Source organism: Mobula hypostoma, chromosome 9 (assembly GCF_963921235.1).
Source record: "Mobula hypostoma chromosome 9, sMobHyp1.1, whole genome shotgun sequence".
Lineage (NCBI taxonomy): Eukaryota > Metazoa > Chordata > Chondrichthyes > Myliobatiformes > Myliobatidae > Mobula > Mobula hypostoma.
Genome location: NC_086105.1, coordinates 150,885,082 through 150,910,422, shown reverse-complemented (window position 1 = coordinate 150,910,422; position 25,341 = coordinate 150,885,082). Strand labels below are relative to the sequence as shown.

The 25,341-nt window shown below is 43.6% G+C and overlaps 1 protein-coding gene across 2 annotated transcripts in view; it reads left to right on the top strand.

Moving 5' to 3' along the window:
• ift140 (intraflagellar transport 140 homolog (Chlamydomonas)) overlaps window positions 1-25,341 on the top strand; it is a 225,761-nt gene that overhangs the window by 38,653 nt on the left and 161,767 nt on the right. For both annotated transcript variants that reach the window (XM_063059480.1, XM_063059479.1), the window contains exons 11-13: window positions 5,095-5,158; window positions 6,877-6,968; window positions 15,480-15,607. In XM_063059480.1, the coding sequence (XP_062915550.1) occupies window positions 5,095-5,158; window positions 6,877-6,968; window positions 15,480-15,607 (284 nt within the window). The remainder of the gene's footprint in view (window positions 1-5,094; window positions 5,159-6,876; window positions 6,969-15,479; window positions 15,608-25,341) is intronic.

The following is a 25,341-nucleotide window of genomic DNA, read 5'->3' as shown; positions in this document are numbered from 1 at the left end:
ACCGTGTGCTTTAAGTTTGCACACTAATCTCCTGTGTGGGACCTTGTCAAAAGCCTTTTGAAAATCCAAATATACCACATCCACTGGTTCTCCCCTATCCACTCTACTAGTTACATCCTCAAAAAATTCTATGAGATTCGTCAGACATGATTTTCCTTTCACAAATCCATGCTGACTTTGTCCGATCATTTCACCGCTTTCCAAATGTGCTGTTATCACATCCTTGATAACTGACTCCAGCAGTTTCCCCACCACTGACGTTAGGCTAACCGGTCTATAATTCCCCGGTTTCTCTCTCCCTCCTTTTTTAAAAACCTTAAGTTCTTTTAGAGAGAGAGCAAACCTTTGCATGAACTCTTTGCTCTTTTTGGCAAGTGTTATCCACGAAGCAGGTCGCTACTCCTCCAATGAAGACTCAATAAGGTCGATCCTTTATTAAACTGCCAAACGATGCAGACTCCTCTTGATCCTTCAGTCCTGTACTTCGATAAATTCTTCACTCTCCCTTCTACTGTTGGAATTGGGTAAATCAACACATCTAGCAAAAATTTCCAGTCCAATAATATGGCATCTTGCAATAGAACACAATACTCGTTTTAAAAATGAAACTGCGTCACAAAAACAAACACGCAACAGAAACGGAGACACAGCACGTTCTACCTGGAAATCTACAAACTAAGAAAAACCAACTGCGTCACCTGGGTCGACCCTTATATACCCATGGTGCACACGTGACCTCACATCAGCCGGAAAATCACATCAGGTGACCTCCAAAAGACCATTACATCATTCTCACAAAAAAACACAGATCTCCTTGAGCACGTAACAGGTGTAGCAGTCATTTTGAAAAAAGGCATTGAAGAGTGCTTGCTGGAATGGAAACCAGTCAACAGGAGGCTGATGAGTCAGGCTAAAAGAGAAGCAAGTGACCATGAATGTCATCCAGTGCTATACTCCAACTAACGATAGTGACATTGAAACAAAGGATGTCTTCTATGGACAGCTGCAATCAAAGGTAGAGGTTAGCACCACACCATGACATCATCAACATCATGGGAGATCTAAACGCCATAGTGGGAAATAACAACTTAGACTTCACTGGCATCATGGGCACACGTGGATGTGGAACGATGAATAACAGTGGTGAAAGACTGGTGGAATTCTGTGCCACAAACAATCTGATCATAGGAGGGACCCTCTTTCCACTCTGTGAAATCCACAAACTGACATGATGCTCACCCAGAGGACATGACAAGATCCGGATTGACCATTTAATGATCAATGGTACATGCAGATGATCTTTGCAGGGTGTAAAGGTAAAGAAAGGAGCAGATACAGGAAGTCATCACCACCTTGTAACAGTGATGAAACTCAATCTGAGAAACACTGGGACCAGAACACATGTACAAAGTCGTTTTAATGTTGAAAAGCTCAAGGACACCAGTGTGAGATCTGCATTCACCATTCAGATAAAGAATAGATTCCAGGCCTTGCAAGACCTTGAAGAAGATGAGTCAGTCGACAGAATCAACACAATGTGGAAACGGATTACCCCAGTCTTCCAAGGAGAGCAGTGAGGCTTGTCTCGGATACAGAGCTGGAAAGAAGTACAAAGAGTGAATGCAGCAGGGAACATGGACAGCCTTAGGGAAAAAAAATTTAAATTAAGAAGAAATTGTTAAATGCAAAGTCAATACAAATTAAGGTGAAACTTCAACTGCATACACTGAAGCTAACAGAAAGTGACGAGACCTGTAAGGATGTATGATTTGACTAAAGGGTTAGTAAAGAAAAGAAAAAAAAAGTAACAGTCTAAGGTGCACAAGTTAGAGCTCACGGGTTTCCCCCAAGTCACCGATCCTCAACTGATCTCACCTTGGGTTTCGTCGAACTACGGTCCCGCTCCGGGTCGAATCCTACAACCTCTTCTCTCTTCTCTCAAACAAAAAAAAACCCAAGCCCAACCTTAGTGTCCCTCACCAGAGAAACCTCCCCTTCAATTCGGCCATCCTAATTGGATAGCAGACACATCTCTTCATCTCTTATCTTCAACAATAACCCAAACATGAATGGAAAACAAACAGCTCGCACAGAACAGTGAAAAATGAAATACATACAGTAAAAATATATGAACCAAGGCATTACTCTAATTTCACCTGCAAAGTTGGGGACAGCAATTCGAGCTTTGAGGTCAAGACAGGAGTCAGGCAAGGCTGTGTGATGTTGGCAATATTATTTAACCTGGTTATTGACTGGGTTATGAGGCAAACAACGAAAGATGAGCAGAGAGGCGTTAGGTGGACTCTGTTCTCTACTTTAGAAGACCATGACTTTGCTGGTGACCTCGCATTACTATCACATATGTTCCAGCACATGCAGGAGAAAACTCAGTGCCTGTGTACCTTTGGTAGGCAGGTTGGACTCAGAGTCAAGCAGAGAAAGACTGAGACCATGACCCTCAAAGTAGAGTCTCCTCCTCCCACCGCCAGGCATATGGCGTTGACTTACCCAACACCGGCAGATTCACCTACCTGGGCAGAATCATTCAGCAAGATGGTGGGACCGCTCAGCAAAGCTAGAAATGTCTTCATATCAATGAACAACATATGGGGATCAACCAATACAGCATCCACACCAAGGTGAAGCTGTACCAGAGGTGTGTTGTATCCACACTCTTGTACAAGTCAGAATGCTGGTCAATGGCACAGAGCGACCTTGCCAAGCTGTCATCATTCCACACCATGAGCTTCCAGAAGATCCGCTGTATTCTCTGGCTAAGAAAGATCTCCAACAGCACGCTACTCCTTCAGTGACATCAAGAGGACATGGTCACAATCATCATGAGGAAACGTTGGAGGTGGATTGGGCAAGTGATGAGAAGAGAGGCTAACTCCATCATTATGTTATCTCTTCATTGCACCCTGAAGGGTGGAGGAAATGCGGGAGATCAAAGACAACTTTGTACTATAGAGGCAGAAATAAGGACCCCGAACCACACCTGGGGCACGATAGAGAAGATGGCCGAGGACAGACAGAGATAGAGAACCTTCATTACTGCCCTAAATGAAGTGATGTAACAGGCACTAACTAACTAACTTGTAAACATGGACATCAAAATAGGTGTGCCTTCATGTATACATAAGATCGATGATTAAGAAAGAAGCTTAGTTTTATTTGTCACATGCACATTGAAACTTGCAGTGAATTGTGTCCTTTGTGTCAAAGGTTAACACAGACCAAGATTGTGCTGGGGGCAGCCTGCAAAGTTTCACCATGCTTCCGGTGCCAACACAGCATGTCCACAACTTACTAACCCTAACTTGCACATCTTTGGAATGTGGGAGGAAACCGGAGCACCTGGAGAAAGCTAATATGGTCATGAGAAGAATGTACAAACATGTTACAGTCAGCGCAGAGTAGAATCCTGATTTTCCAATTGCTACGCTATTGCTATCCCAGATCCGACAGGTGGCAGGTGAAGTGTACCAGTGTCTGTATTCTGTGCTCTTGAAGTTCATTGGTAGTATTTTATTCACTGTTCTGGTTTGCATTTTGTTCATTTTATGGTATTTTGGTGGTTTGATGGAGTCAATGAATGATGAAGTGAATCCTCCCAGATATAAATGCACTATCAGAATCAGGTTTAATATCACCAACATATGTCATGAAATCTGTTGTTTTATGGCAGCTATAATTACAATATGAAACATATGTACAAAAAAGTAAATTAACTAAGTATTGCAAAACAAGAGCAAAATATAAAGAGAAAAAATAGTGAGGTAGCGTTCATTGTCCATTCCAAAATCCATACCAGACGATGATACAACTAGTCAGAATGCTCTCCACTGTACAACTGTAGACATTGGTGAGTCTTTGGTGACTTACCAAGTCTCCTCAAACTCCAGATGAAATATGGCTGCTGTCAGGCCTTCTTTGTAATTGCATCTGTAACACCCTGGTTAAGATTTTTACTGATAATGCTGTAGGGTATTTCATTAAATAGTTTTCCGTAGGAGGAGTGTGTTCTGCTGATAGTGCTTGGGTTTCTGTTAAAGATGAGGGGTCATGATGTTCAACTTATGAATGTTGGGTCAGCCAATCAGGATGGTGGCATTGGGAGAAGGTTCTAGAGAAAGCTGATTGGAGAGGTTTTGTGACAGACACTGGTGCGAGTCATGGTCTTTTTTGGCGGGAGATGAAGAGAGAAGATCGAGAGAACCCGCTGTAGGAGTCTATCCAATTGGATTGTGGGATTTGATGGAGTTCAAGATGGGAAGTTCTACTGGTGATTGGTGAATAGGAGTCAGTGTTGTGAGTAAGAGACACCGCCAGCTCTGGAAGATGTGATGTCCAACCTTGTGCACATGTGACTGGTTTAATTATAATGGGCCCTTTTATTTTTTTATCTTTCTTCTTTAATAACTTTGATTAAGCTGATATTCATAAATACACCTTTTTTATTGTATGTAATGTATGATCTGTTATTTCTTGCTGACTGATAACTGCATGTGGGCAATAATTTCACAATATTCGCTCAGATCGGGGTTCAGGCGATCAAAACATCCCAACTTTCTGGTTTGCTGGGACCCAAATCATACTGACCATAGATGTACGGTGTTTGAGAAAGGTGGCTTTCTCACCACTGGGTCCAGTGGCTAATGAGCTGTGCTTCCAGAGAACCTGGTGAAAAAGGCTACTCGAAAATGCGTGGGGCTCAGGAGAGACATTGAGAGATATTGACACCCAGCAACTTGCTTGTGAATACGGTGGGCGGAAAATCCCAAGGCTGCATCGTGGCATTGTTCATTAGGTGCAAGTTATATGGATTAGGGTCCTGTGAACACATTCTGATGAGCAGCCTCTCATCTTGTTGCGGTTCTCTAGTAAAATACGGATTAAGTTTGCTCTGTCAAGGAATTTGAAAATGATGCTCTGATCCAGAGTTGAATTATAACACACTTGTTCACAGCTGTTTTGAAGGTTGATGGCACATCTTGCTTACAGTATGATGCTTTTGACACAAGTTAGTTCAAACCTCTGCTTTGAAGACCTGAGCACTTCACTGAGTGAAACCTCTGCTTTCTGTTATTACAGGAGATGGTAGTGGTGTGGAATGGCAAACACATTAGTGTTTTTGGACCATCACTGAAAAATGCAGGTAATGTTATTGTTTAAGTAAAATCAAGCAGCGACTGATTAATAGAGTCAGAGGAATACAGCACAGATACAGGCCCTTTGGCCCAGCAAGTCCATCCCAACCACAGTGCCCACCCAACTAGTCCTGGTTTCCCGTGTTTGGCTCATATCCCTCCAAGCCCCACCCTTCAATGTACCTATCCAAGTATTTTTTAAATGATATTGTACCCACCTCAACCAGTTCCTGTGGTCACCACCCTCTGTAATAAAGTTGCCCCTAATATCCCTTTTATATTCTTCCCTTAAATCTACAGTTTGCCCCCCCACCACCCTAGCACCACACACAAAATGTTGGAGGAACTCAGCAGTCAGGCAACATCTATGGAGAGGAATTGACGGTTGGGCTGAGACCCTTCATCAGGACTAGAAAGGAAGGGGGCAGAATCCACAATAAGAAGGTGGAGGGTGGTGGTGAAGGGGAGGGAGTACAAGTTGTCTCTTGCGACCACCTCGTATTGTCCTAACCTCTGGAGCCGTCTCTGCAGCCTCTGCCTGTGTGCAGGTAGGAGAAGGACAGCCAAGTTATCAGATTTCCTGAAATGCAGTCTGGGCATGGAATGGTAGGTATTCCTTTATATAACGGTGGTGTAGTCTGTTGGGAACTCTGGTGCTTCCGGTTATGTGCTGATGGTAATTGGGCAGGGTTTTCTTCAAACAAACTTCGTTGAAATCCCTGACTATGATTTGAAATGCATCGGGATGGACCTTTTCTTGTTTGGTGATGGCATCATGCAGTCCTCAGTCTCTGATTACAGTCATCCGATGGTGATAAAACTGTGGTCAGGATCACGGAGAAGAATTCTCTTGATAAATAGGATGGGCAGAATTTGATTGTTAGGTGTTCCAGGTTGGGGGAATACGAGTATGACAAAACCACCGTATTGGCGCACTACAGAGAGGGGGTTAAGAAGTAATAGTCGGCCATGATGGAAATGGAGCAGACATGATGGGCTGAGTGATGTAATTCTGCTCCTATGTATCTGGTATTCTGGTCGTATGGAGAACATGAGCCCTGCTTCTAGCTCTCAAGCAAGGAAAAGTGTTTTCAAGAAATGTGTACATTTCAGTGGAATCGACTTTAAGAAATACTCCAGTAAATGAGTATGGACTCATTTTTTTAAATTGTACCTCTTTGGATGCACCTTCCATTAATCCATTGAACCTCAAGATAAGAAGCTATACATAGTGCTTCAGGTATCTTCTCATCGAGCCCATTGTGCCTGCTGAAAGATTTCAATAGGGTGTAACAGTAGTATGGTGATTAGCGCAACACTATTACAGCTCAGAGGTTTAGGAGTTTTGGAGTTGAATTCTGGTGCCATCGGTAAGGAGTTTGTACGTTCTCCCCATGAACGGCGTGGGTTTCCTCTGGGCAGTTCGGTTTTCTCCCACAGTCCAAAGACATATGGGTTAGTAGGCTAATTGGTCTTTGTAAATTGTCCCATGATTAGGCCAGGGTTAGATAGGTGGGTTACTGGGTGGCACGGCTCGTTGGGCCAGAAGGGCCTGTTCTGTACTGTATCTCTAAATAATACATTTTAAATTGTACTCTAATTCCTTGCCAGTCATGGTTAACTTACCATTTACTTTCCTAAACGTTTGCTATATCTGTGTTAATTAAGCACAGCTTTTTGTTTGCACTGTTAATGGAGCCGATGTGAACTGCTGGTATTGTTCCAGGTTCATTTCCTTGTGATTCCCGTGTTGTGGCTGTCCACGAGGAGAGCATTTACACCGTGGAGCCAAACCGTGTGCAAGTTCGTACTCTGCAGGTAAGTGTAAGAAAAGGACCGAGAACCTTGATCAGTCCTGAGCTCCTTCAGCATTTTCCAGAATCTCTTGTCTTTATCATTTGCCCTGTAGTGTTGGTGTTGTGGTAGTAGAATCACAGAATGTTTACAGCACAGAAGGAAGCCATGTCAATGCCAGAACAACTCTCCAGGCTTTTCCCCTTTCTCTTTAGCCTTGAAAAATATTCTCCACCATATCTTTATCCAAGAAACATGCAATGAAATGTATCATTTGTATTAACAAACAATGCACCCCAGGATGTGCTGTGGGCATCCCACAAGAGGCACCACACTCCTGGTGCCAACATTACATACCCACAGTGTTCAGCAGAGCAACACAGAACACAACAAGCAATGGCATAACAAGCCCCGATCCTGCCTCCCACCCACAACACATACACAGACCTCTAACCCCAGGACAGGCTGACTTCTGCATCTTCCAGCTCCTTTTGGATTCGACTACAGCACGACTGACAGAGATTTGCAGACCCAGGACTCCGGTCAACGGGCCTTGACATCAGGACTTCCAGATACCAACTACATGCTATGCAAAAGGAAATTTCCCTTTGCTTCTGTACTTATTTTAGAATGCTAACCATTATCGTTCCCCTCTGACCACTTCTCTTCTCCCCACCTGCTTATCACCTCCTTCTGTTGCCCTTTCTCCTTCCCTTTCTCCCATGGTCCACTCTCCTCTCCATAAGAGCATAAGACTTAGAAGCAGAATTAGACTTTTCAGCCCATCAAGTCTGCTCTGCCATTACATCATGGCTAATCCTGGATCCCACTCAACTCTATACACCGAGCTTCTCGCCATATCCTGTGATGTCTTGACCAATCAAGAAACTCAATTTTCACTTTAAATATACCCACGGTCTTGGCCTCCACAGCTATCTGTGGCAGAGCATTCCATGGATTCTCTGGCTAAAAAACTTCCTCCTTACCTCTGATCTAAAGGGTGCCCTCTAGTTCTGGACACCCCTACCATAGGAAACATCCTCTCCACATCCACCTTATCTAGTCCTTTCAACATTTGATAGGTTTCAATGAGATCCCCACGCATTCTTCTAAATTCCAGTGAGTACAGGCCCAAAGCTGCCAAATGCTCCTTGTATATTAACCCCTTCATTCCTGGTATCATCCCTGTGAACCTCCTCTGGACTCTCTTCAATGACAACACATCCTTTCTGAGATGTGGGGCCCAAAATCGTTGCCAATACTCCAAGTGCGGTCTGACCAGTGTTTTATAAAGCCTCAGCATTATCATCTTGTTTTTATATTTTACTTTCCTCTTGAAATTAATGAAAAAGTTGCATTTGCCTTCCTTACCACAGACTCAACCTGTAGATTTACCTTCCAGGAGTCTTGCACGAGGACTCCCAAGTCTCTTTGCACCTCTGGTGTTTGAATTTCCTCCCCCATTTAGATAATAGTTTACACTTTTGTGCCTTTTGTCAAAATGCATTATCATACATTTCCCAACACTGCCATTTGCCACTTTTTTGCCCATTCTTCCAATTTGTCTAATTCCTGCTGCTATCTCATTGCTTCCTCAGCACTACCTACCTCTCCACCTATCTTTGTATCATCTGCAAACTTTGCCACAAAGCCATGAATTCCATTATCTTAATCACTGACAAACAATGTGAAAAGTAGCGGGCCCATACTGACCTCTGAGGAACACCACTCGTTGCCTCCTGCCTGTCAGCCATTCCTCTGTCCATACCAGTATCTCTCCTGTAATGCCATGGGATTTTATCTTGATAAGTTGCCTCATTTGTCACCTTATCAAATGCCATCTGAAAATCCAAGTAGATAATATCCACTGTCTCTCCTTTGTCCGCTCTACTTGTTACTTCCTCAAAGAACTCTAACAAATTTGTTTGGCAAGATTTCCCTTTACAGAAACCATGCTGACTTTCACTTATTTTATCATTAGTCTCCAAGTACCCTAAAACCTTATCCTTAATAATAGACTCCAACACATTTCCAACTACTGAGGTTAGGCTAACAGGCCTATAATTTCCTTTCTTTTGCTTTCCTCCCTTCTTAAAGAGTGGAATGACACTTACAATTTTCTAGTCCTCTGAGACCATGCCAGAATCAAGCAATTGTTGAAAGGTCATGACCAATGCGTCTGCTGTCTCTTCAGCAACCTCTCTCAGAACTCTGGGATGTAGTCCATCTGGTCCAGGTAACTTATCCACCTCAAGACCTTCCAGTTTTCCGAGCACTTTTTCCTTTGTAATAGCAATGGCACTCACTCCTGCTCCCTGACACTCACGGACCTCTGGCACTCTGCTCATGTATTCCACAGTGAAGAATGATGCAGAGTACCCATTAAGTTCATCTGTCATTTCTTTGTCTCCCCCCCCCCCCATTACTGCCTCACCAGCAGTATGATCAATGCCTCCTAGGGGTTCCTTTCCCTAACAAAATCTGGATTATTACAGAACACCCAATCTAAGATAGCCTTTCCCTGAGTTGGCTCAAGAACAAGCTGCTCTAAAAATCTGTCTCGTAGGTATTCAACAAATTCCCTCTCTTGTGATCTGACACCAACCCGATTTTCCCAATCCCTTTGCATACAATTGTGAGGGTACCCTTATTACATGCCCTTTCCAGCTCCCTCTGCAATCTTAACCCCACATCTTGGCTACTATTTGGAGGCCTATGTATGATTTCCATAAAGTTTTTTTTTCCCTTTGCAGTTTCTTAACTCCACCCACAAAGATTCAACATTCTCTGACCCTATGTCACCTCTTTCTAAAGATGTAATTCCATCTCTGACCAACAGAACCACATGACCACCTATGCCTTCTTGCCCCTCGTTTCGATACAAAATATATATCCTTTGATATTAAGCTCCCAACTATGACTACCTTTCAGCATGACTCAATGATGCCCACAACATCATACCAACCAATCTATAATTGCACCACAAGTTTATCACCTTATTCTGAATACTACACGTATTTAGTCCTGTATTCTTTGCACTTTTGAATTTTGCCTCTGTGTTACAATGTAACTCTGCTCTGTCTGTATTTGTACCCAATCATTGGTCTGTCTTTCCTTACATTCATGTTACACCCATCATCTACTTGTAAACCTGCTGGCTCATCCTCAGCTCTGTCATACTGGTTCCCATTCCCCTGCCATATTAAATTAAACCACTCCCAGCAGTTTTAGCAAACCTGCCCACAAGGATATTGGTCTCCCTCGGATTTAAGTGCAACCCATCCCTTTAGTACAGATCACACCTCCCCCAAAAGAGGTCCCAATGATCCAAAAATCCGAATCCTGCCCCCTGCTCCAATTCTTCAGCCATGCATTTATTTGCCACCTCATTCTATTCCTATCCTCCCGGTCGCGTGGCACAGGCAGCAATCCCAAGTTTACTCCCCCTGAGGTCCTGTTTCTCGCCTTCTTCCCAAACTCCTTGTCGTCTTTTTTTCAGGACCTCCTCCCTTTTTATACACGTGTCATTGGTACCAATATAAACCACGTCTTCTGGCTGTTTGTCCTCCCTTTTCAGGATATTGTGGACATGTTCAGAAACATCATGGACCCTGGCACCTGGGAGGCAAACTACCACCAATGTTTCTTTTTCATGTCCACAGAATCACCTATCTATCCCCCTAACTATAGAGTCCCCGATTACTGCTGCTGTCCTCTTCGGTTCCCTACCCTTCTGAGCCACAGGACCAGACTCAGTGGCAGAGGCATAGCCACTGTTGCTTCTCCAGTTAGGTTGCTCCCCCCAAAAGTACTCAAAATATACTCAGTACTTATTGTTCAGGGGCCGGCCACAGGGGTGCTCTTCACTATCTTACATTCTCCTTTCCTTCTTTTGATAGTCACCCGTTTATTTGTCTCCTGTAGCCTTGCGGTGACTCCCTCCCTGCAACTCCTGTCTATCACCTCCTCACTTTCACTAACAAGCCAAAGGTCATCCAGTTCCCTAACATGGTCTCTAAGGAGCTGCATCTCAATGCACCTGGTGCAGATGTGGTCCTTGGGGAGGCTAGGTGCCTCCCGGAAATCCCACATCTGACACCCAGAACAGAACACTGCACCTGCAGACATACCCCCTATTCTTTCAAGTGTTGTTTCAGAAAAAGAAATAAACTTGCCTACTTACTTCGCCTCTGCCTGTTTTTGCCGATGCCAGTTGAGCCAAAGCCTTGCCACTCCGACGATGAATGCTCTGCTAGATGGTACCTTTCTTTTATGGAGACTGGGTTTTTCAAGCTCCGCTCAAGAACTGCATGAGAACACTTCTGCTGCATCTGTGCCACTGTCCAATCAAAGACTTCCACTGAAAACTGGCTGCTGTTTCAAGCTCCGCTCCGGACCTACGCGGGAGCACTTCTGTGCTCCTGTCCAATCTGAGACTCTTGCTGAAAACTGGCTGCTGTTTCAAGCTCTGCTCCAGATCTGTACAGGAATGTTTCTACTGCATCTACGCCGCTGTCCAATCTGAGACTCTTGCTGAAAACCAGCTGCTTTTCTCTGCTATCAGATTTCTCCTTCATCCCTTTACGTCTTCATCTATTACCTCCCAGCTTCTTACTTCATCTCTCCGCTCCAGCCACACACCTTGTTCCTCACCTGCCCCTTGTACTCCTCCCTTTCCCCTCACCTCATTCTTGCTCCTGCCCCCTTCCTTTCCAGGGTCTCAGCCTGAAACATCAACTGTTATTCCCCTCTATCCATGTTGCCTGACCTGCCGAGTTCCTCCAGCATTTTGTATGGGTTACTCACCCTCCCCTTTCCCTTTATTCTTCATATTTGTTGAATGTTTTTGTTGCATGTCGCACCAACACTCCACAGCAAATTCCTAATACATGTAAATGTATAGTATACAGTGAGCAAAGTTGAAGCTTGACCTTGATTAAAGTTTGTCTTCCATGTGTCTGCCCATTCTAAATGCCTCTCCTTATGCTTCAGTAACGTAGTATCACAATCTTCTTTGCAGTTCACAATTCTGAGTTTGTGTCAAATGGAAATTTGGAAATTGCCATTTGCCCTTTCATGTCATTGTCTTTGATATAGATCAAAAAAGTGATGGCCTGAGCAATAATTCCAGGAGATGGTGCTATTCACCTTCCTCCAGCCCCAGCAACAAACCAGCACAACTTGCTGTTGTCTGTTACTTACCTCGACTTTATACCCAAGCTTTCAGACTTGGAGCAGAAAATGCTGGACAGACCATGCAGCTGAGACAGGAACCCTGCCGTGAGAAACAGTCGATGCCTCTTCATCGAAATTTTTATCTGTTTTTATTTCATGTTTTCAGATGTGTTTTTTGATTGGCAGCACAGTAGTTCAGTACCTAGCTATATGCCTAGCATTGATTTTGTCTTTCTAAACTGGCCCCTTTCAATTACCAGTAAATTTCTCTGTTTGAGTTGGAAAATATTGCACCTGTGCTTATGTGTACCTGTGCATATAACCATAAACTTCAAAGTTCAAAGTAAATTTGTTATCAAAGTGCATTTACATGTCACCGTATGCAACTCAGAGATTCAGTTCCATGCAAGCATTCACAGTAAGTACAAAGAAACAAAATGGAATGAATGAAAAACCACACACAACAAAGAGGAAGCAACAACCCTTGTGTAAAAGACAAACTGTGCAAATACAAAAAAAGATAAAACACTTTTGAGTTTGAATAGTTAGTGGTGTTTTGCACACTTCTTGTTCACTACAGTGCTAATAATGCCATCACTCACTACTCTTCACCATGTGCTAGAATCCCAACACTGAAAACATCTTCGCCAGCTGCCTCAAAGGCTTCGTACTTTCCAGTGTAACAACAGGTAATGCTTAACTACCATTTCCACAGCTGGTGTCCACAGCACCACGGTAGAGTAGCAGTTAGCATGATGCTATTACAGTTTGGGTGTCAGAGTTTAGAGTTCAATTCCAATGTCTTCTGTAAGCAAGTTTGTACATTCCTTCCCTCTTGCACGTGGGTTTCCTCTGGGTGCCATAACACTAATAATTAAACAAAATAGAAATATTTTAATATAATGTGTGGCCTAGTATGTTGAGGATCATCCTTGCTCCAACAATGAGATATTTATTTCACAAGATAAGGGGAATAGCCAGTTGTCAGGAACGCGTTCCCCCTATTTCTGTTGGAGAAGCATGAACAACCAAGGATTAACTGCACTGTCAACAACTTCATCCTGCAGTCAACAAGTGGCTTCAAGTTCCTGGGTGTCAGCATCTGAACGGATCCATCCTGGGCCCAACATACTGAAACGAAGAAGGCTTACCAGTAGCTCTGTTGCATGAGGAGTTTGAGAGGAATTGGTATGTCAGCAAAGATGAACACATTTCTACAGATGTACCATGGAGAGCATTCTAACTGGTTACGTCACCTCCTGGTATGAAAGCACCAATGCATGGGATCAGAAAAAGTTGCAGATTGTTGTAAACTTAGCCAGCTCCAGCGTGGGCATTAATCTCCCTACTACTGAGGACATCTTCAAAAGGCATTACCTCAAAAAGGCAGCATTTATCATTAAGGACCCCCACCATCCAGAACATACCCTCTTCTCACTACTACCATCAGGGGGGAGCCTGAATACACATATTCAAAATGTTAGGAACAGCTTCTCTCCTCCTCTCTCACTGTCGACACGGAGACCCTATGTATAGTGTAGTTGTCCATAGGGTTTTTTTGTGGCAATATATGGAAGTAGATTGCCACTAGGTTAGGGCCCAGCCAGATTCGAACTCAGGACCATCCACCTTGGAGTCCAATGCTGATGCCACCACACTGCTGTCCGGCCCATTTCTTATTGAAACTTATGGTAAATATTTTAATATATTGATTGCACTGTACTGATGCTGCAGAACAACAGTGACATTAAATCTGGTTCAGATGTATTTAAGTTGACCTCCTGCTGGAGCTCCCCCGGTGATTGTGCTTCATTATGTTACTTGGAGAACGAAGCATAGACAAGAGAATTCTTGATTTTTGTTGCCTTCTGTTAATTGGCTGCAGCCTAGGAGCAGGAGCAACTGCAGTTGAAGAGTTGAAGCTCCAAGGAAGGGTGAGAACCTGACACAAGTTCAAGTCCATTGACATCTGACTATACATAAATACAACCAAACAAAACAATATTCTTCCGGACTATGGTGCACCCACAAAACTTATCACACACAGCACAGAAACCAAAATATCACCGTAAATAAGTTAATTCGCTCTTCCTACCCTCGCTCTCCCCCCCCCCACCGGAAATATGGCAACATGGCATGCCCACAACTTGCTAGCCTTAACCAGTAAGACTTTGCAATGTGGTGTGGAAGTTGCAATAAGGCAAGGGTTAAAGAGAACATCCAGGCAAGGATAACCTGGGCAGTTGTAATGAAGTGAGACAGACTGCCGGAGACACCTCTGCTTACCACAGAGGAGATGCGAGGGGTGACTGTGGTAGTGTGCATGCAAGCCAGGTGAGTGAGGCTATAGTGAGACTTTTCCAGAAAAATCTTCCTCAGACATAGTGCCCCTTTACACAATAGTGAGTGCCAGATTCTTTACTAACTTCAAAATGTCATCAGCTGTCTGCCTGAAGCTTCAATTGACTTAACAGCTGAATTATGAATGGCAATTGATCCTGCAAGCAAGGAATTCAAATATATACAATTTACCAATGGTCAATAACCATAACTGATATGTCAATCCTTTATAAAAAGAATAGCATTTTTCTGTTCTAGCTTCAGAACAGTGTAGTTGATAGGCCATGCTGTTCTCCTTGTTCACGAGTAAAATAAAAAGAATGCTTGAGTCATAAAAGTCACGTCAGAATTGATCTCCGAACTTCGACACCCCGAATTGTAATAGCTATGCACTGACTGCTTTGTTACTGTAGTGTCCAGTGTGATGTTCTACCCCAGGTCAGGGCAGGGAAGAGATTCAGCGATAATTCATGGATTTAAATTCCCCACTGGTGCTATAGGATGATGAGCATATTGGGGTTTGGGATGTATGGTACAAATGTAAAAACACCAAAAGAAAGGTAAAAACTAATGTTGCAAGGAAATATCCACATCAGAGTTCAGGTAGAAGGAAATACTTGGTTAAGAAAGATGCTTGTAGTTCAGAGTATCAACGCAATAATGGTTATCAAAGCGCAGGGCATTCTGCGGTTCAGAGTTCAATTCAGATACCGTCTGTAAGGAGTTTGTACGTTCTCCCTGTGACCACGTAGATTTCCTCCGGGTGCTCTGGTTTCCTCCCACAGTCCAAAGACGTACTGGTTGGTAGGTTAAGTAGTCATTGTAAACTGTCATATGATTAGGCTAGGGTTAAACCAGTGGTTTGCTGGATGGTGCAGCTTATTGGGCTGGAAGGGCCTATTTCGTGCTGTATCTGTAAATAAATTAAAAAAGAATGAATGGGAGGCTGCTGTATTACCTCTGTGATCTCTGCTGCCTTTTGCTATTTACCAGCCGTTCTGAGTGTATTCTCTATTTCAGGGTACAGTTAAGCAGCTGCTTGTGTTCAGTGAGACAGAGGGAAACCCATGTCATCTTCAGACCTGTGGGAACTTCCTGGTTGTGGGGACAGACAATGCTCATGTAAAGGTCTTCGATCTCTCCCGCAGGTATTGTACACAATCCTGACAATGGAATTAAACTCAGTGGGATTAATTTTTAAAACCTCACATGGGGTCACGTCCTTATGTTGATGTGGCTCTGTTTTTGAACAATGGACAAGTGTGTGAAGTACTGTTGAAAATAAGTGAATTTTAAAAAAAATAAATTTATTCTGTAAGTGTCATATTGACAAGGCAGCGTACCGGTTAGTGCAATGCTATTACAGCTCAGGGCAGCTTAATTCCAGCATCATTCTGTAAGGAGTCTCTGTACATCCTCCCTGTGGAACGTGTGGGTTTTCTCCAGGTATTTCTGTTTCCTCTCACAGTCACAAGACAGATGGGTTAACTGATCATTGTAAATTGTCCCATGACCTATGACTAGATGAGGCTTAATCAGGGTTGTGGGTTGCTGGAAGGGCTGACACCATGTTGTATCGCTAAATAAATCCATAGGACTTTCATTACCCTCTGGTGTATATGACAATAAACTGATCTAATCTTATTAGCCGAATCACAAACACAAGAAAATCTGCAGCTGCTGGAAATCCAAAGCAACACACACAAAATGCTAGAAGAACTTAGCAGGCTTGGCAGCATCTATGGGAAAGAGTAAACAGTCTACGTTTGGGCCGAGACCCTTCATCAGGGTCTCAGTCCAAAGCATTGACTGTTTACTCTTTTCTCATAGGTGCTGCCTGGCCTGCTGAGTTCCTCCAGCATTTTATGTGTGTTGCTGATCTAATAGTACATGATGCAATCTGTCATTTTGATCCTTGCTGTTTGTATTCCTTCAGCAGAACCCCCTTTTCCTCTCTAATCCATTGGTTCCCATGTGGATCAACCAGAACTTTCCCCGCCTGCTCCAGAAGTTCCTGTCCAGCCTTATGGAAATGTCCTTAAACATGATACTGAGCAGGCACATAATCTTCTGGACTGGGCTCATGATAAAATGTATAAGATGATCAGAGGCAGAGATCAAGTGGATATTTTCTTCAGGGCAGAAATAGCTAATACAGTGGGGCATTATTTTAAGGTGATTGGAGGAAAGTGTAGGGGAGATATCAGGGTTGCTCTGTTTTTACACAGAGAGTGTTGAGTGCTTGGAACACTCTGCCAGGGGTGGTGGTGAGGCAGATACTTCAGGGAGCATTTTAGAATCTCTTAGGCACGTGGAGGGGTCAGTCAGAGGGAAGGGTTAGATGATTTTAGAATAGGATAAAGAGTCAACACAAATTCATGGGCTGAAGGGTCAGTACCATGCTGTAATGTTCTAAGCTCGATCAAAGTGAAGTGTATCCGTTGCCCTAACTATACTGTCCCCATCACGATTACATTACCCCCACTAACCCATCTTTAACTAATCACCGTTTGCACATCTATCCAGTAGCTAAAGATGTTGTCTTCATTGGATGCAATATATAATCAGACAAATGCCAGGGCTATATATTCCTTCAGCATTACCTTCTACATCCCATATCTGTCTCATCTGCAGATACATTGTCCCCACAACGCCTACAAAAAATGAATCTCAGGGTCGTATATGGTGACATATATGTACTTTGATAATAAATTTACTTTGAAATTTGAATGAGTACCCATTAGCTGCTAAGTGCTACAGATGTAATGCAATATTTGGTCTGCAATGTCTGTCTTAAAATTATTTCTTTTTTAAAAGTAATTTATTTAATTATGTGCCTGACTTAACTTCAAGTCCTGTTACCCAGACCATGTTCTGTGGCCACTGTGCACAGAAACACCGTGCTAAGATTTATTGTGCAGTTGACGTGAGTCATTGTACACAGACTGAGCAGGTCTGAAACAGAAGGTTACCCATTGAAGCAGGGCCAAAGACAGTTATCAGAATTCACAGGCTCTCACTTCCTTTCTGTTTGTAGTCTGGAGTTGTTCTGGTTACATTTGAGATGTGGTAAAGATACAGCAACTATGAGGGTCACGGGCTTTGTAAACAATATCTAACATTACATTGCTCTGTCTCAGTCGCTGGCACACTTGCCTTTGATGTAGGCCAGTTATGGGTTTGCATTCTACTCTATTGTGAGACCATAATCTAGGCTGTATAATTTATTTCAATTGTTGTTAGTTGGCTGTAAAAGGAGCTTTAGGACATCCTGAGGTCATGAAAGGCATTGCATATGCACCGGTTTTCTTTTCCTTATTGTCATGCAATGGAACTTAGTTGGAATGCTGTTTGTGTTTATCGCCTTTGCGGGACTCGCTGTGAAGGAAGAACTGGAGATAACTCAGCACTGTGGAGGTACTTAGAGTACACGTCCGTAGATCTCTCAAGGTTGCCACACAAGTTCAAAGGGTGATTTAGAAGATGTATGGTGTGGTGGCCTTCATTATTAAAGGGATTGAGTTCAAGAACCCTGAGGTAATGTTGCATGTAGCTCTATAAACCTGGTTAGACCACAATTGGAATATTCTGTTTTGTTCTGATTACCTGATTATAGGAAGGATGTGGAAGCTTTAGAGAGGGTGTAGAGGAGATTTACCAGCATGCTGTCTGGACTAGAGACCATGTCTTACAAAGAAAGGTTGAGTGAGCTAGGATTTTTCTCTTTGGAGTGAAGGAAGCTGAGAGGTGACTTGGTAGAAACATAGAAAACCTACAGCACAATACAGGTCCTTCGGCCCATGATGCTGTGCCAAACATGTACTTATTTTACAAATTACCTAGGGTTACCCGTAGCCCTCTATTTTTCTAAGCTCCATTTACCTATCCAGGAGTCTCTTAAAAGACCCTGTCGTATCCGCCTCCACCACTGTCGCCGGCAGCCCATTCCACGCACTCACCACTCTCTGCGTTAAAAAACAACAACAACAACAACAACAACTTACCTCTGACATCTCCTCTGTACCTACTTCCAGGCACCTTAAAAATGTGCCCTCTCGTGCTAGCCATTTCAGCCCTGGGGAAAAGCATCTGACTATCCACACGATCAATGCCTCTCATCATCTTATACACCTTTATCAGGTCACCTCTCATCCTCCGTCGCTCCAAGGAGAAAAGGCCGAGTTCACTCAACCTATTCTCATGGGGCATGCTCCCCAATCCAGGCAACATCCTTGTAAATCTCCTCTGCACCCTTTCTATAGTTTCCACATCTTTCCTGTAGTGAGGTGACCAAAACTGAGCACAGTACTCCGTGGGGTCTGACCAGGGTCCTATACAGCTATAACATTACCTCTTGGCTCTTAAACTCAATCCCGCAGTTGATGAAGGCCAATGCACCGTATGCCTTCTTAACCACACAGTCAACATGCGCAGCAGCTTTGAGTGTCCTATGGACTCGGACCCCAAGATCCTTCTGATCCTCCACACTGCCAAGAGTCTTACCATTAATACTATATTCTGTCATCATATTTGTCCTACCAAAATGAACCACCCCACACTTATCTGGGCTGAACTTCATCTGTCACTTCTCAGCCCAGGTTTGCATCTTATCCATGTCCCGCTGTAACCTCTGACAGCCCTCCGCACTATCCACAACACCCCCAACCTTTGTGTCATCAGCAAATTTACTAACCCATCCCTCCACTTCCTCATTAGGGTCATTTATAAAAATCATGAAGAGAAGAGGTCCCAGAACAGATCCCTGAGGCACACCACTGGTCACTGACCTCCATGCAGAATATGACCCATCTACAACCAGTCTTTGCCTTCTGTGGACAAGCCAATTCTGGATCCACAAGGCAAGGTCCCCTTGGATCCCATGCCTCCTCATTTTCTCAATAAGCCTTGCATGGGATACCTTATCAAATGCCTTGCCGAAATCCATATACACTACATCTACTGCTCTACCTTTATCAATGTGTTTAGTAACATCCTCAAAAAATTCAATCAGGCTTGTAAGGCACAACCTGCCCTTGACAAAGCCACGCTGACTATTCCTAATCATATTATACCTCTCCAAATGTTCATAAATCCTGCCTCTCAGGATCTTCTCCATCAATTTACCAATCACTGAAGTAAGACTCACTGGTCTATGATATCCTGGGCTATCTCTACTCCCTTTCTTGAATAAGGGAACAACATCCGCAACCTTCCAATCCTCCGGAACCTCTCCCGTCCCCGTTGATGATGCAAAGATCATTGCTAGATCAGCAATCTCCTCCCTCGCCTCCCACAGTAGCCTGGTGTACATCTCATCCAGTCCTGAAGACTTATCCAACTTGATGCTTTCCAAAAGCTCCAGCGCATCCTCTTCCTTAATATCTACATGCTCAAGCTTTTCAATCCACTGTAATTCATCCCTACAATCGCCAAGATCCTTTTCCGTAGTGAATACTGAAGCAAAATATTCATTAAATACCTTTGCTATCTCTTCTGGTTCCGTACACACTTTTCCACTGTCACACTTGATTGGTCCTAGTCTCTCACGTCTTATCCTCTTGCTCTTCACAAACTTGTAGAATGCCTTGGGGTTTTCCTTAATCCTGCTCGCCAATGCCTTCTCATGGCCCCTTCTTGCTCTCCTAATTGCATGCTTAAGCTCCTTCCTGCTAACCTTATCATTTTCTAGATCTCTATCATTACCTTTTTTTTTTGAACCTTTCGTAAGCTTTTCTTCTTGACTAGATTTTCAACAGCCTTTCTACACCACAGTTCCTGTATCCTACCATCCTTTTCCTGTCTCATTGGAGTGTACCTATGCAGAACGTCACACAACTATCCCCTGAACATTTGCCATATTTCTGCCATACATTTCCCTGAGAACATCTGTTTCCAATTTATATTTCCAAGTTCCTGCCTGATAGCTTCATATTTCCCTTTACTCCAATTAAACGCTTTCCTAACTTGTCTGTTACTATCCCTCTCCAATGCAGTGGTAAAGGAGATAGAATTATGATCACTATCTCCAAAGTGCTTTCCCGCTGAGAGACCTGACACCTGACCAGGTTCATTTCCCAATACCAGATCAAGTACAGCCTTTCCTGTTGTAGGTTTATCTACATACTGTGTCAAGAAACCTTCCTGAACATGCGTAACAAACTCCACCCCATCTGAACCCCTTGTTCGAGGAAGATGCCGATCAGTATTTGGGAAATTAAAATCTCCCACCACGACTTCCCTGTTATTATTACACCTTTCCAAAATCTGTCTCCCTATCTGCTCCTCGATGTCCCTGTTTCTATCGGGTGATCTATAAAAAAACACCCGGTAGAGTTATTGACCCCTTCCTATTGTGGGTGGAAGTTAGCAGAGACTCCATAGACAATCCCTCCATGACTTCCTCCTTTTCTGCAGCCATGATGCTATCTCTAATCAACAGTGCCACGCCCCCACCTCTTTTGCCTTCTCCCTGTCCTTTCTGAAACATCTGAAGACTGGCACTCTAAGTAACCATTCCTGCCCCTGAGCCATCCAAGTCTCTGTAATGGCCACAACATCATAGCTCCAAGTACTGATCCACTCTCTAAGCTCATCCGCCTTGTTCATGATGCTTTTTGCATTAAAATAGAGACACATCTCAGATCATCAGCCTGAGCACATCCCTTCTCTATCATCTGCCTATCCTCCCTCTCACACTGTCTCCAAGCTTTCTCTATTTGTGAGCCAACCGCCCCTTCCTGCATCTCTTCAGTTCGGTTCCCACCCCCAGCAATTCTAGTTTAAACTCTCCACAATAGCCTTAGCAAACCGCCCTGCCAGGATATTGGTCCCCCGGGATTCAAGTGCAACTCGTCCTTTTTGTACAGGTCACACCTGCCCCTAAAAAGGTCTCAATGATTCAGAAATCTGAATCTCTGCCCCCTGCTCCAATCCCTCAGCCACACATTTATCCTCCACCTCACTCTATTCCTATACTCACTGTTGTGTGGCATAGAACTTGCGGGTGTGAATTGGGATGATGTTTTTGCAGGGAAATGTACTATGGACATGTGGTCGATGTTTAGGGATCTCTTGCAGGATGTTAGGGATAAATTTGTCCCAGTGAGGAAGATAAAGAATGGCAGGGTGAAGGAACCATGGGTGACAAGTGAGGTGGAAAATCTAGTCAGGTGGAAGAAAGCAGCATACATGAGGTTTAGGAAGCAAGGATCAGTTGGGTCTATTGAGGAATATAGGATAGCAAGAAAGGAACTTAAGAAAGGGCTGAGAAGAGCAAGAAGGGGGCATGAGAAGGCCTTGGCGAGTAGGGTAAAGGAAAACCCCAAGGCATTCTTCAATTATGTGCAGAACAGAAAGAGGACAGGAGTGAAGGTAGGACCGATTAGAGATAAAGGTGGGAAGATGTGCCTGGAGGCTGTGGAAGTGAGCGAGGTCCTCAATGAATACTTCTCTTCGGTATTCACCAATGAGAGGGAACTTGACGATGGTGAGGACAATGTGAGTGAGATGATGTTCTGGAGCATGTTGATGTTAAGGGAGAGGAGGTGTTGGAGTTGTTAAAATACATTAGGACAGATAAGTCCCCGGGGCCTGATGGAATATTACCCAGGCAGCTCCATGATGCGAAGGAAGAAGGCATGGGGTCCAGGGAAGTTTGGCCAGGTGGATTCAGAATTGCTTGCCTGCAGAAGGCAGAGGGTCGTGGTGGAGGGAGTACATTCGGATTGGAGGATTGTGACTAGTGGTGTCCCACAAGGATCTGTTCTAGGACCTCTACTTTTCGTGATTTTTATTAACTACCTGGATGTTGGGGTAGAAGGGTGGGTTGGCAAGTTTGCAGACGTTACAAAGGTTGGTGGTGTTGTGGATAGTGTAGAGGATTGTCAAAGATTGCAGAGAGACATTGATAGGATGCAGAAGTGGGCTGAGAAGTGGCAGATGGAGTTCAACCCGGAGAAGTGTGAGGTGGTACACTTTGGAAGGGCAAACTCCAAGGCAGGTAAATGACAGGATACTTGATAGTGTAGAGGAGCAGAGGGATCTGGGTGTACATGTCCACAGATCCCTGAAAGTTGCCTGACAGGTAGATAGGGTAGTTAAGAAAGCTTATGGGGTGTTAGCTTTCATAAGTCGTGGGATAGAGTTTAAGCGTCGTGCAGTAATGATGCAGTTCTATAAAACTCTGGTTAGGCCACACTTGTAGTACTGTGACCAGTTCTGGTCGCCTCACTATAGGAAGGACGTGGAAGCATTGGAAAGGGTACAGAGGAGATTTACCAGGATGCTGCCTGGTTTAGAGAGTATGCATTATGATCGGGGAGTAAGGGAGCTAGGGCTTTGCTCTTTGGAGAGAAGGAGGATGAGAGGAGACATGATAAGAGGTATGCAAGATATTAAGGGGAATAGATAGAGTGGATAATCTAGGGCACTACTGCTCAATACAAGAGGACATGGCTTTAAGGGAAGGGGTGGGAAGTTCAAGGGGGATATTAGAGGAAGATTTTTTACTCAGAGAGTGGTTGGTGCGTGGAATGCACTGCCTGAGTCAGTGGTGGGGGCAGATACACTAGTGAAATTTAAGAGACTACTAGACAGGTATATGGAGGAATTTAAGGTGGAGGGTTATATGGGAGGCAGGGTTTAAGGGTCAGCATAACATTGTGGGCCGAAGGGCCTGTACTATTCTATGTTATGTTCTATGTTCATAGGTAGCAATCCCGAGATTACCACCTTTGAGGTCTTGCTTCTCAACTTCCTTCCTAGCTCCCTGTAGTCTGTTTTCAGGACCTGCTCCCTTTTCCTACCTAAATTGTTGGTACCAATATGTACCACGATCTCTGGCTGTTCACCTTCCCACTTCAGAATATTGTGGACGTGATCAGAAACATCCCAGACCCTGGCACCTTGGAGGTAAACTACCATACGTGTTTCTTTCCTACATCCACAGAATTGCCTGTTTGACCCCCAAACTATAGGGTTCCCTATCACTGCTGCCATCCTCTTCCTTTCCCTATCCTTCTGAGCCACAGGGCCAGACTCTGTACCAGTGTTGTTTCCCCCAGGTAGGTCGTCCCCCCAATAGTACTCAAACAGGAGTACTTATTGTTCAGGGGGACAGCTTCAGGGGTACTCTCTCGTGTCTGACTCTTGGCCTTCCCTCTCCTGACTGTTACCCACTTAGCTGTCTCCCCAGGCCCTGGTGTGACTACCTGCCTATAGCTCCTCTCTATCACCTCCTTACCCTCCCTGACCAGATGAAGGTCATCGAGCTGCATCTTTAGATTACTAATCCGGTCCCTAAGGAGGGCCAGTTCAACAGACCTGGCACAGATGTGGCCATCTGGGAGGCTGGGAGTCTCCTGGACATCCCACATCTGACACCCAGTACAGAACACCGGCCTCACAGATATATACTTCCTACTCCTCACAAATTGCTGCGAACTGTTATTGCCGAAGCCCCGATGAACCAAAGCCCTCCTATTCTGTCCCCCTCTACTCCTACGCCCACTCCTCTAGCGCCTGCTCTATAAAGCTGTCTTTTAAATCCTTCCTGTTGGTCAAACTCGCTGACGTCCATGCGCTTGCGCAGTTATGCCTTGATCAAGCCGCTGAGGTAGAGGTGTATAAGATAAGAGAAGTAGATAAAGTGGGTTTAGTACAGAGAGCTTCTTCCAATGTTTGAATACTGATCATTGGCTCAATATTTCTATTGTCACTTTAAACCCAAATTACTACAAGTTTTGGATGTAGGATTCAAGCAGTCTGATTTGGACAGCTCCTAAAGCTGGGGAAGGCTGAAAACATTTTAAAGAAGCAGACATTCCTTAAACTCTTTAACTTTTGATTTGTCTGCTACATCTCGTAATATGTGGTGTAGTAAACCTATTTGGTAAGTGGAGACCTGTAATTAAACTATAAAAAGAAAGGAGGTTGTAAATTAATTTTTAAAGCTTTAGAAATTGTAGAGAAAATAAATTTCCAAAACTGTTTCAATACAGAACACGACCAAAACGTATGTGTCAATGTAGCTGTCTCAGTTATACATCTATCACACTGACTATCAACATTAGGAAATATTTGAGACAGTCTCTCCTTTGTCAAATAGTACGATGTACAATTTTAAATGGAATTAAAGAGTGACTAGCACAAATCGAAGAAGAATTAACCAACTTCAAAATTCGCAACCTATCCTCTGTTTTCAAGGTCATGTTAAGCTCTCTTTCCCAATCTTGTTTAATCTTAAGTGAAGGGTACTTGTACTGTTGTAACAATAAAATATAAATTTTCCCAATAAAACCTTCCACTAAAGGGTTCATTTTTAAAATAGTGTCTAACAGGTCAGAATCCTGTATATATGGAAAATTACTTAAATATTCTTGTAAGAAATGTCTGACCTGAAGATATTGCAAGAAATGTGAGTATGAGAGAAAGTATTTAGTTACTAATTTCTCAAAAGACAGCAATCGGCCTTCTTGGAACAGGTCCATGAAAGAATAGACTCCTTTATTCCTCCAAAGAAAAAAGGTAGGATCACTTAATGAAGGTTTAAATAAATAATTCCAATAAATTACAGGTTTCCCCCGCCATCCGAAGGTAGAACGTTCCTATGAAACGGTTCGTAAGCCGAAATGTAAAGCGAAGAAGTAATTACCATTTATTTATATGGGAAAATTTTGTGAGCGTTCGCAGACCCAAAAATAACCTACCAAATCATGCCAAATAACACATAAAACCTAAAATAACAGTAACATATAGTAAAAGCAGGAGTGATATGATGAATACACAGCCTATATAAAGTAGAAATACTTTTCCACAATCATGCCGGCACTGTTCGCCGAAGCGAAAATCTCACGCAAGCGCTCTCGGCAAAAACACGGTGCAA